The 12791-nt window shown below is 47.7% G+C and overlaps 1 protein-coding gene across 1 annotated transcript in view; it reads right to left on the bottom strand.

The window, feature by feature from the left end:
- Positions 1-10263, bottom strand: part of MAP2K1 (mitogen-activated protein kinase kinase 1) — a 77253-nt gene extending 66990 nt beyond the window's left edge. Inside the window, exon 1 of the mRNA XM_084783900.1 lies at positions 9846-10263. Coding sequence (XP_084640026.1) covers positions 9846-9925 — 80 coding nt within the window. The 5' untranslated portion in view covers positions 9926-10263. The remainder of the gene's footprint in view (positions 1-9845) is intronic.
- Between the last annotated feature and the right edge of the window lie 2528 nt (positions 10264-12791).

Raw genomic sequence — 12791 nt, forward strand, 5'->3', positions numbered from 1 at the left:
CTCTGCATCAGCTCCTGTCTCTAGGTTCCTGCTGTTTGAGTTCCTGTCCTCACTTCCTTTAGTGATTGGACTAAGGAAGTAGAAGCTAAATAAACTCTTTCTTCTACAAATTACTTTTGGTCATGGTGTTTCATCACAGCAATAGTAACCCTAACTAAGGCAATGGCACCCATCTTTAATTACAGCAGTGGAGAGGGGGAGGTAGGCAGATTTCTGTGAGTTAGAGGCCAGCCTGGTGTACAGAGTGCATTCCAGGACAGCCAGGGCTATATATTGAGACCCTTTCTCAAAAAAACCGCACACAAAAAAACCAACCTGGAAATCACCTAAGTGACCAAGGAAGTCACATTTGCATAGAAAGCCAAACTTTATCACATCTACTCTTCAGCCAACTAGAGTGGCAAGTGTAATGAGTGTGTCCATGTGTAAAGGTGGCAGCAACCATCACTGGCCTCAGCTAGCTAAACCAAGCTTGGGGCACACACCTATAGTCCCAGCTCTTGGGAATCTGAGGCAAAGGATCAAGCGTGAGGTCAGCCTTACCTACAGAGTGAAACTTTATCTCAGAGCAAAACATCTAAAAAATGCTGCTTGGGCTACAAGACGGCTCCGCAGGAAAAGGCCCTCGATGGCAGGCGTAATGAGCTGAGTTCAATCCCCGGGACTCACTTGCTAGAAGGAGAGAACGCACTCTGGAAAGTCCTCTGCGCGCACGCCCCGCCCCCCTACACAAACACTAAATATTAAAGAGTGTTAGAAATAAAATTCTATCTAATAGAATAAGTATAAGTAGAAAATTTGATGGGTGCAGGTTCTGTTTGTTTGTTTTTTGTTTTTTGAGTCAGAGTTTCTCTGTGTAGCCTTGGCTGTCCTAGACTCACTTTGTAGAGCAGGCTGGCCTCGAACTCACAGCGATCCACCTGCCTCTGCTTCCTGAATGCTAGGATTAAAGGTGTGGGCCACTACGCCTGGCCTTGGGTGCAAGTTATTTTTTCTTTTCCATAATTTTTTTAAATATTTTATTTAATTTTAGTTTATGTGCGTTGGTGTGGGGGTGTCAGATCTTGGGGTTACAGACAGTTGTGAGCCGCCATGTGGGTGCTGGGAATTGAACCCGGGTCTTTGGAAGAGCAGGCAGTGCTATCTTAACCACTGAGCCATCTCTCCAGTCCCCATTTTCAATAATTTTAATTTATGTGCGTTGGTGTAGGGATGTCAGATCTTGGAGTTACAGACAGTTGTGAGCTGCCATGTGGGTGCTGGGAATTGAACCCAGGTTCTTTGCAAGAGCAGGCAGTGCTCTTAACCACTGAGCCATCTCTCCAGCCCCACGGGTACAGGTTCTTTTTTTTTTTTTTCCTGAGACAGGGTTTCTCTGTGTAGCCTTGGCTGTCCTGGACTCGCTTTGTAGACCAGGCTGGCCTCGAACTCACAGCTAGGATTAAAGGCGTGCGCCACCACCTCCCAGCTGGGTACAGGTTCTTTAAAGAGTGTTTATACATTAAGATTTCTAGAGCTGTCCTGAAAAGTGAACTATTCACAGAGAAAAGGTCACAGCCCTTGCCCACCCTCTGTTCCGCTCCCAAACCCCTACTTAACCTGACTCCTCTCTGACATCAAAGCAGGATGGCCCTGACAAAGACAGGGAGAAATCTGAGGCAGGATCAGAATTTTCAAATCTGGCCCTTTACCAGGACTCAGAACACCTGCTCTTTTAAAACAGAGCTCCATTCATCCAGACAGACTTAACTCAGCAAAGAGGTAAACTCAGCCTCCAAACAGTCTCCTGGGAGCTGGACAACAGAAGCAGGGCACAGAGCATGAGGTCAAAAAGAAATGAATAAATACAGCTCAGCAAGAGGAAAACCATGCCTGGTGATGGAAACCTAGCAAACTTCCCAGGGCCAGGAAAGCCATGGACCTTGAAGGACCTACACTTCACTACACCAGCAAAATTCCTAACAACAATCTAAACATTTGTGTAGTCTTCAACTCTCATCAAGCAAACTTCTCTTTGCAACAAAGAATATGACAGAAAACCACAACTAATCAAAATGCAGAGTTGTGGAGCCCAGTCCCAACAATACATCTACAAAACACTCCCACACCTAAAGTTCTAGGAGCGTTGTAGATGAGGGGACAGAAACACATACCAATAAATGCACATGCCAAAGCAGACATGAGGAAAGCCAAGAGGCCTCAACCCTATACAAAGAACTACAGGCACCCAGGGAATGCTGAGAGTGGGAGGAACAGTTTTCTCCAGGGAAGAGCACAGCAATTGGGTATCTGATACCAAATGACCAGCCCTGAAAATGTACACACTAGTAGCATTATACAAACAACAGGTTATACTTAGGAGTATATATGTATATACATATATGTAACAACAATTAATGAAAAACGAAGCCATGGATTTGAAATAGAGCAAGGAAAGGTATATGAAAGGGTTTGGAGGGAGAAAAGGGGAGAAAGAAACGATGTAATTATATTAATTGCAAAAACTTTTTAAAAAACAAATGGCAACAAATGTTGGGGTAAATATGAAGTGACAACAAGAAACCTGGATGGTTTTTCAAACCTGGGAGATACTGGGAAGGCTCAACAGAAAGAAACTGAGACCCTGAAGTTTCTTCCCAGGCCCACTTCATTGTCTTCCCATCTTTGGGTTTTCTGGGTTCAGTTTCTCAAAATGTCTGCAAGACTCACCACTGCTTGACCCAGACTTCTGGTGGAATGAAGCACTCACGCCGAGGAAAGGTATCGGGAATTTGAAGGGTTCTAGGAGGCCCCAGTTTAGCAAACAGGGCTCTGACAGGTCTTGCCCTTCCCCCATTCCTCTGCCTTGCTAAACTGTTAGATTACATTCCTAAAGCCATCAAGGTCTATTCCCTTATTTGGCCACTTCCTCCTTCCCACCCACCCCCAGCTCCTCCACCCACCCTCACCCCCAGCCCCCTGCCCCTAGGCTGACCACCAAGGTCTAGCTATCAGAGTATTGAACAACAATCAAAAGCCCCCTTTGGCTCACCTAACTACATGCTGAATATATGGTACACAAGGGCTTTCAGCTATCCTATGTCAATAGTCTCTCGCTTTGTTTTTTTCCCTTTATAAATTTCGATTTGCCTATGGTCCACATCTGTCTCCTCTCTACCCCGAGGCAGTCCTATGGTCCACATCTGTCTCCTCTCTACCCCGAGGCAGTCCTATGGTCCACATCTGTCTCCTCTCTAACCCGAGGCAGTCCGATGTCCGTCCCAGGCAAACATCCCCTCCCCCCCTCCTTGTTCCTTTCCTTCTCCCTGGTCCTGCGTCTCTGGTCTTTGTCTCTATTCCCTGCCCTTTGTCCCTCTAGGGCAAATAAGTCTCCTTTGTGCTGAGATTTTGGTGTTGGTGTGTTCTGTGAGGATTCCAGTCCTTTCAGAGTTTGTGGGTGTGACTGGGGTTGTTTTGTTTGGGGGAGGGGGGCTTCCTTTGAGATAGGCTCTCACTAAATTGCCCTGGTGGTCCTCAACTCCTTCTTCTACCTCCCACTCCTGAGTAGCTAGGAATCAAGTATGCAGACCAGGCCAGGCTTCGTTTTGTTTTTCAATACAGGGTTTCTCTGTGTAGCCCTGGCTGTCCTGGACTCGCTTTGTAGACCAGGCTGGCCTCGAACTCACAAAGATTCTCCTGCCTCTGCCCCCTGAGTGCTGAGTGTGCATCACCACCGCCTGGCTCCAGGCTTGGTCTTCTTAACTCTACTGGTAACACACTACCCACCTCAGTATTGCCAACCCAGAGGCCCACACAGGTGAAGGAGAAAACGATGTAAATAAAAAATTGTATGAGCAAGGCACAGTAGAACCCGCCTTTAATCACAGGACTAAGAGGCAGGCTGATCTCTGTGAGTTCCAGGGCAGCCTGGTCTACAAAGCGAGTTTCGGACAGCCAAAAAGAGCAGGAGAGGGGCCCAGTAGGCAATAACACTGTCTACTCGTCCAAAGGGCAGAGGCTAAATTCCCAACACCATACAACAGCTCACAAGCATTTGGAACTCCAGACACAGGAGATGCCTTCTTCTGGGCTCAGAGGGCACCATACCTTTAGTGCATAGACATATATGCAGAGCAAACACCTATACACATAAAGTGTATAAATAAGCCAGGATGGTGGCACACACCTTTAATTCCAGCACTTGGGAGGCAGAAGCAGGGGGATCTCTGTGAGTTCGAGGCCAGCCTGGTCTACAGAGTGAGTTCCATAATAGCGTGGGCTACACAGAGAAACCCAAAAACAAATAAATAGAAACACAAAAAGAAACACAAAAACAAATAAATAGAATATATAAATAAATATAAAATTTTAAAGCAAAAAATAAAAATAAAAAAATAGGGGATGTAGCTCATAGATAGAATGCTTGTCCAGCATGAGAGGCCCCAGGTCCAACCCACAGAAAGACTGCACATAAGTGACCTTTATTACACAATATAGACAAAAAGCACAAAAGAAGTTAAAAATGAGAAAGAGCGCCGGGTGTAGTGGCAGGTGGATTGCTGTGAGTTCGAGGCCAGCCTGGTCTACCAAGTGAGTCCAGGACAGCCAAGGCTACACAGAGAGACCCTGTCTTGAAAAAAAAAAAAAGAGAGAGAGAGAGAGAGAGCGCAAAAGGGGTTGCCATTAAAACTGACATAAACCCTTCAGCACATCTCAGAACTTCAAATAAAACACAATCTGATTTGGAAAAAGAAAACACCTGACAAAAACCTCAGAATAAATTTTGCTCTCTGGGCATTGTATTCTTATTAGGGATTAATGCAAACAAGAAAAGGGGGGAGGGGACTAGGGGCAGATATCACAGGCCATACCTGTGACTTGGATGCTTCTCTTGAGAGGTTGAGGCAAGTGAGCACGGAAGTTAGAGGTCAGCATAGGCAACACAGCTAAACTTTGTTGAGAGACTGACTGCAGCCACAGACGGACTTTAAAGATGGGGAGCGTTCATTTATTTAGCACAGACACTGGACAAGATGCTAGGGAAACATCAACGGAGAAGAGTCTGTCCTGGCCTTTACAACATGTAAGTATGATAGCAATTTTAAAACAAAATCAAATCATACAGGAAGACTAGAGATATAGGTCAATGGTACAGCAGATATGTAGCATGTGTACAACTCCAGACATGATCCCTAGAACTGGGAAGAAAAGTGTGCATTTGTGCGTCATTGGGCTGGGGGTACAGCTTAGTGGTGGTGTCCTGAATAGGACCCCAGGTTTGAACCTTTGCACCACAAACTAATAAAGAAGGCTCAAGGCTGGTGTGGTGGTACACACCTTTAATCCCAGTACACCAGAAGGCAGAGACAGGTGTAGCACTTTGAGTTCGAGGCCAGCCTGGTCTACAAAGCGAGTCCAGGACAGCTAAGGCTACACAGAGAAACCCTGTCTCAAAAAATCAAAACAAAGCCAGGCGTGGTGGCGCACGCCTTTAATCCTAGCACTCAGGAGGCAGAGGCAGGTGGATCACTGTGAGTTCGAGGCCAGCCTGGTCTACAAATCGAGTCCAGGACAGCCAGGGATACACAGAGAAACCCTGTTTCAAAAAACCAAAAAAAAAAAAAAAAAAAAAAAAAAAAAATCAAAACAAAAACAAAAATCACAATGTTAAGTATCATTAAAACAGGAGGAGAGCCACACGTGGTGTGCACACCTTTAATCCCAGCACTCCAGGAGGCAGAGGCAGGCGGATCTCTGTGAGTTGGAGGCCAGCCTGGTCTACAAAGCGAGTCCAGGACAGCCAGGGCTACACAGAGAAAGAAACCCTTGTCTCAAAAAAGTGTGCAGATAGGGCACTCATACACACAAAATAAATCTCAAACAAACAAAACATGGGAGCCATGAAGGGGCACGATGGCCTATAAGGACAGAATTTTTAAGCAAAGGTGACAACTGCTTCTTCCCTCGCAAGGAAAAGAAAAATGGATTAACTACAAAGGAAACAGCATGTGCAAAGGCTGGGGGCCAGGGGAATACAACCCATCTATGGCGGAAGTGAAAGAGGGCAGAAGGAAAAAGCCACAGGAAATGTGGTTAGAGAAGGGAGTGGTAGGGGCACAGGCAGGAATAGGGGCACAGGCCGGCAGCTCAGTCAGAGTCCCTCAGCCCAGCATGAGTTGGGACTTTATTCTAATTGCAGTGGAACAAGGGGGGTGGGCATGGCAGGACAGGGGAAGGGACACAGGATGGAGACAACAATGATGCAAGCTTATTTCTAATTTATTTCATTATAATATGCTAGCAATATTCTCCCATAGTTTAAGTAAGAAAGATATTTCTACATTTCTCCCTAGGGACCCCTAAAACTTACATAAACTGCAGGGCCTGTATTATTACTAGCTTCTTCCTTGAATGAGTAAGTGTAACGCTAACAGCAAGCTCAAGGTACCAGGAGGAAAGCAACCTCGACAATTTGACACCAAGACCTCCTCACCATTAGTGCATATTTTCTTCTTCCTCTTCCTTACCTCACATTGTCTCATGTTTGAAACAGGCCATGGTGCAAGCACAGAGATCACAAGCACAAGGTTCTTTCTGCTGACAGCTCAACAGGGGAGGCTCTGCTTGAGAAACCCGCCCCAGAGTGAGACGGGAAGCCTGTCAGCTCACTGTGCCCCCTCGCCCCAATTAGTGCTGGGAAACAAGGGTACAGTCCCTGTTTGTCTCCAGCAGCAGACACAGAAACGTCTCCTATTGTCACCTAGCAATGAGTCACAGAGGTAGAGGCAGACTGCACAGAAAACTAGGATAAAGGGTTATTTGTCCAGAGGCACCTTAACACATCCATCCACTACCGTCAACGGACATGACCCGTCAAGGTCCATCAGCCTTCTCAACTGTCAACGCAGGCACCCAGGCACCGGATGGAGAGTCTGGGAAGGTTCATTTTAATCACAATGAATCCCTGTAAATTGGTTCTATTATTAGGACCACTTGTTCTGAAAAATAAATAAAAAACAAATAAGCCTGGGCCCAGAGAACATAAAAAAACTTTTCCAGGCTCACAAACTGCAAAAAACAGAAACAGCTTCAAATCCAACCTGACCAAGCACACAGCCTCTGAAGCTAACTAATGTTAAGAACCTCACAATCGGGCTGGGCGTGGTGGCGCACGCCTTTAATCCCAGCACTTGGGAGGCAGAGGCAGGCAGATCACTGTGAGCTCGAGGCCAGCCTGGTCTACAAAGGGAGTCCAGGACAGCCAAGGATACACAGAGAAACCCTGTCTCGAGAAGAAAAAAAGGACCTCACAATCACCAGGCATGTGGTGGGGGAAGGAGGGGGAGTACACACCTTTGATCCCAACACTCAGGAGGCAGAGGCGGGAGGATCACTGTGAGTTCAAGGCCAGCCTACTCTACAAAGTGAGTCCAGGACAGCCAAGGCTACACAAAGAAACCCTGTCTCAAAACAAACAAACAGGGGCTGGAGAGATGGCTCAGAGGTTAAGGGCACTGACTGCTCCTCCAGAGGTCCTGAGTTCAATTCCCAGCAAACACATGGTGGCTCACAACCATCTATAATGTGACCAAATGCCCGCTTCTGGCTTGCAGGTGTACATGAAGCCAGAGCACTGTATGCATAATAATAAATAAATCTTTTAAAAACAAACAAATAAATAAAGCTTGTGCTAATTTAACATCATAGGAACTGCCTGTAAGTCCCGCACTGTTGGGAGCTGTTTCTTTTTTTGGGGGGGGGGGGGCTGTTTCTTTAAAGTGCTTAACAGATGCAAGCTGGAGAAATTACGACCTTGGCTTGCAAACTCTCATACAGCCGTAAGGACTAGACAAGATACTTGTGTTGGCTAACTTCTTTCATAAGAAAGTTATTTATTATTACCAGGTGTGGATGTGAGCTTGATGTACTTCTTTAACCTTGAGATGAAAAAGTCTAAGCAGATAGATAACTAAAGTAATTGGTAGCTTTTTTGCTTCTGTTCCAAGAATCTTCTGGTTCACACCAATGAATACTGTATAAAAGCTCTTAAGAGAAATAAACCAGCTGGGCGGTGGTGGAGCACACCTTTAATTCCAGAACTCGGGAGGGAGAAGCAGGCAGATCGCTGTGAGTTCAAGGCCAGCCTGGTCTACAAAGTGAGTGCAGGACAGTCAAGGCTACACAGAGAAACCCTGTCTCGAAAAACCAAAAAAGAAAAGAAAAAAAAAAAGAAAGAAAGAAAGAAAGAAAGAAAAGAAATAAACTGGGGGCTACAGTATTTACTGTTAGTCCTCCTGAATACTTGTCTTTATCTTTTTTTTATCTCCTTTGCTACATTCTTTCTATCTTTTCCTATATCTTTTTATTTTCTCAGCCTCCAGCCCCATATCCAGGTCCTGGTGGAAACTGTCCAGAGCAGGCTCTGGCACAGCCTCAGGAAGATAAAGCCAGGAGAACTTTAAGTCCTATGCCAGCCTGGGTTACATATACAGACCCTTCCCATGCCACTGCTACCCCTCACAAAAACATCAGTCCTGAAAACAGTTACTGAACAATATCCTGCCTCAAAGGGGGAGGGAGGCTTGCTGTCTGTTTTAGAAGAGGCAAAAGGCTGTAGATACAAACTGAACAAATGATAGTAATCCTGCTCAACTCAACAGCACAGACAACTACCAGGGCTGAACAGGACATAAAGAAGAGATGTGTTTGGAGCAGGTCTTAATAACCTGGCTGAGCTCACACAAGCCCACTACCAGCCCTGCCATGACTGCAGGTACCAAGGAAAGTCACCATACCAACAGGTTCTGAGTTATTAAATTCTAAAAAGAGAAGCCCGGCGTGGTGGCGCATGCTTTTAACGCCAGCACTCGGGAGGCAGAGGCAGGCGGATCGTTGAGTTCGAGGCCTGCCTGGTCTACAAAGCGAGTCCAGGACAGCCATGATAGCATAGAGAAACCCTGTCTCAAAAAACCAAAACTAAAAATAATTTTAAAAAAAAATCTAAGAGAAGAGGATTATGATAATCTCCAAAGGGCAGAATGCCTGCGGCGATTTTCATTTTGTCAGCTACCTCAAGTCTCCTGCATCAGGAAACGATGAAGAATCTAAACTACTCTAGTTACTTCTCCATCTAGTCCAAAGAACCCAACAGGTGGGGTCAGACACCCACCTTAGGAAATAAACTGTCTCTCTGTAAGCAATGCTGACCGCTGCAGACACCAAGCACCTTTGGTTTTGTTTCCATGGTCTAAGTTCTTATGTCTGAGAGCAATTTCCGGCTCCCGGGCACATACGCAAAGTCAGGAGAATATCTGGTGGACTGTTTTATGACCGGTCAGCTGAGAGACTCTTCCCTCGAGCAAGGCAGTTCCCAAGAAAAAGGCCCCAAAGCGAGCCAGGGAAAAGCCATGGGGAAGTCTGTGCACACACGCCCCCGCTGGCCAGGCGACCAACCGGCCACAAGGCCCCACAGGTGTCAGGCACCAAAAGTAATGGGGCTCACCCCATCCCAAGTCCACACTCAGACCCGGAGGAGGTCTCAAAGGCGCAGATGCGACCTGAATTTGCTCTGCGTCCCATTACAGGCCACAATCCCAGAAGATGCCCTTTAGGCAATAGCTGGGGAGACGCATTATGTTTCGTTTTCTTGGGCGAAGATTGATATCGGCGGCCAGGGGTGACAGACAGGGTTGGGAAATAGGGGGATCCGGACTCGCAAGGTGCACGGCCGGTGTGAGTCAGGCGCACAATCAGTGCTTAGTCACCGATAGCCCGGCGGCTGGAGTTCCTCGCCCCCCACCAGCCGGGCCGTACGTGACGGAGCCGAGCCTGGCGGTGGCGGCCTCCGGGCCACTCCCGGTACTCACTCGGCCGAGCTGGTCCCGTTAACCGCCGAGCCATCGGGGGCCGGGTTCAGCTGGATGGGCGTCGGCTTCTTCTTGGGCATCTTGCAGCCGGGAAACAGCCTGCAACTCAGCAGGGAGCGCGCGGCCGCTACTCGCTTCCTCCCTCGGCTCTGCCCAGAGTCGGGGCGGTTCTATAAGCGCCGGGGGCTTGGGACCCTCCGCCCAGCCCACGCGGAGAACCAGCGGCGCGCGCTCGGCGGCCCGGGACTCTCTGGCCTCAGCGCACGCGTCCCTGGGGCTCCCGCGGCCCCGCTGCGCACTCCCCACAGCTCAGCTACAGCCGGGACCACGGAGAAAGTGCAGCCACTGTCGCCACCCGCACTCCGCGACGCCGCGTACAGACGTCCCAGCGAGGGACTGGAGGGAGGCGGAGGGGCGGGGAAATAGGCAAGCCCCGCCTCCCCTGGGCTCCTGCGCTTCCCTCGCGCCTGCCTGACTCCACCTCCGTCGCTTCGCCGGCAGCCAATGACAACTAACCTCAGCGGCAGATGACGCGGAAATACGTCATGGGGGCGGGGCGGCACACGCTGGCCTGGGGCGGGGTCCGAGGAAGGCTTTCCGGGCGCCCTCTGCTGACCACCGTTGTCCAGGTGGGATGTCAAAGGAGGTTCTTGCACGTAGGTCGCCGTGCCTCTGCCTGGTGCTGCTTGGCCTCTTTATCACAACTACTCTCCTTTGTTGACCCAGATAAAAGTAAAAAATAAATAAGAAAAAGACCCCTTAAGCTGGGCGGTGGTGGCGCACGCTTTTAATCCCAGCGCTCGGGAGTCAGAGATGGGCGGATTGCTGTGAGTTCGAGGCCAGCCTGCTCTACAAAGCGAGTCTAGGACAGCCAAGGATACACAGAGAAAACTTGTCCTCGAAAAACAAAAACAAAACAAACAAAAAATTAAATTAAAAAGAAAAGGACCCCTTTACGTGTCCTGAGACCAGGCAGAATAGAGTAACAGAAAACTAAATTTATCAAAAGCAGGAGTACACGCCTTCAGTGCTAACACAGGAGGCAGAGGCAGGCTGATGTCTATACATTCTGAGGCCAGCTTGGTCTACATAGCAAGTTCAAGGCCAGACAGGCGTACATTGTGAGACCTTCTCTCAAAATCAAAGAAAAGTTGTCAAGAAACTGCTTACACCAAACTGGCATCATTTTTTCTATTTTAATTCTACTAAAATGGATGTAGACAGGTGAGTACCCTGTACTGACGAGGTGGGAAATTGGTGCAGCCTATTTTTGAGAGCAGATTGAAATCTAATCAATGGGTCAGCCTATATGTAACCAATCTCACATCCCTTTTTTTGTTTTCCAAGCCTTAAAAACTCTCCTTCAAGCCTGGACAGATAGCGCCGAAGCTGAGTATGTTCGCTGCTCTTGCAGGCCCTGAGCTGGGTTCCCTGCATTCGTGTGTGGGCAGCTCACAACTGCCTGCAGCTCCTGCTCTAGGGAGTCCAGTATCTCTGGCCTCTGAGGGTACTTGCACTTTTGTGCACATAGCCACCCCCTCACAAACAGACATCATTAAAGATAAAATCAGGCCAGCCTGGTCTACAAATTGAGTCCAAGACAGCTGGGGCTCTGTTACACAGAGAACCCTGTCTCAAAAAGCAAAACAAAAAACAAACATCAAAACTCTATTCAGACTAAGATATGAGGTTTGAGAAACAAATAAACATCTACACTGAGTGCTCCAGAGCCAAGTGTGAGCAACCTAGTGGGTAAAAAGGCTGTGGACTGCTCAGAGAGGAGACTTACCTTCCAGGCAGGGAGGAAGCCTACGTGGAAGTTTCTAGTACCCAAAGAGCCCCAAATCGAGACAGCAAGACATCCGAGTGGGGAAGGACTGGCCATTTAGAGACAGAGAAAGCACAAAACATGAACAGAGTAAGAGGAAAGAAGAAATGGAGGCGGGGGGAGAGAGAGAGAGAGAGAGAGAGGGAGAGAGGGAGAGGGACAGAGAGAATATCTGGACTATATAGTAAAGCCTCTGGGGAAGAGGAAGCCCAGTCCCTGAGCTAGAAAGCTCAGGATAGAGGCCTGGGTATGCCAGCCATGCCCTATAACATGTAGGGACTGAGGGATGCTGGGAGAACCTAGAGGCCAAGTCCACTTTGGTTAAACAGTACCTCAGCCTCTTATCCAGCATCTGTTCTTGTTTTTGTTTTTTTGTTTTTTGTTTTTTTCAAGACAGGGTCTCTCTGTGTAGCCTTGGCTGTCCTGGAACTCACTCTGTAAACCAGGTTGGCCTCAAACTCACAGAGATCCTCCTGCCTATGCCTCCCCGAATACTGGGATTACAGGCATGAACCACTGCGCCTAGCTTATAAAGGGAGCCTTTTTGAAAAATATATTTATTTGTATTTTATGTACATTGGTGTTTGACTGCATGTATGTCTATGTGAGGGTGTCAGATCCCCTGGAAAAGGCGTTACAGACAGCTGTGAACTGCCATGTGAGTGCTGGAAATTGACCCAGATCCTCTGGAAAAGCTGTCAGTGCTCTTAACCACTGAGCCTTTTCTCCAGCCCTGAAAAATCTAGCTTTTTTTATTTTTTATTTTTTTTTTCTTTTTCGAGACAGTCTCTGTATAGCCTTGGCTGTCCTGGACTTACTTTGTAGACCAGGCTGGCCTCGAACTCACAGTGATCCTCCTGCCTCTGCCTCCCGAGTGCTGGGATTGATACATCTAGCTTTTAAACTTATCTCCAGCCCTTTAAAGTTATGGAATCTGGCCTCAATGTACCATCCAAGCGATTAGGGGAACATGAAAACAAAAAAACCTTTTTAAATTCCTTTTTCCTTGCTGAAAAGGCCTGTTTCTTTCTGTCTGTTCTCCCTCCCCACACTTTGTAAATGTCTTGTCTCTAAGTATGCAACAGGTCAGAGCCAGAGGGGACAGGGACTGCAGTGCA

Source organism: Acomys minous, assembly GCF_964271855.1.
Source record: "Acomys minous genome assembly, chromosome: 5".
NCBI lineage: Eukaryota > Metazoa > Chordata > Mammalia > Rodentia > Muridae > Acomys > Acomys minous.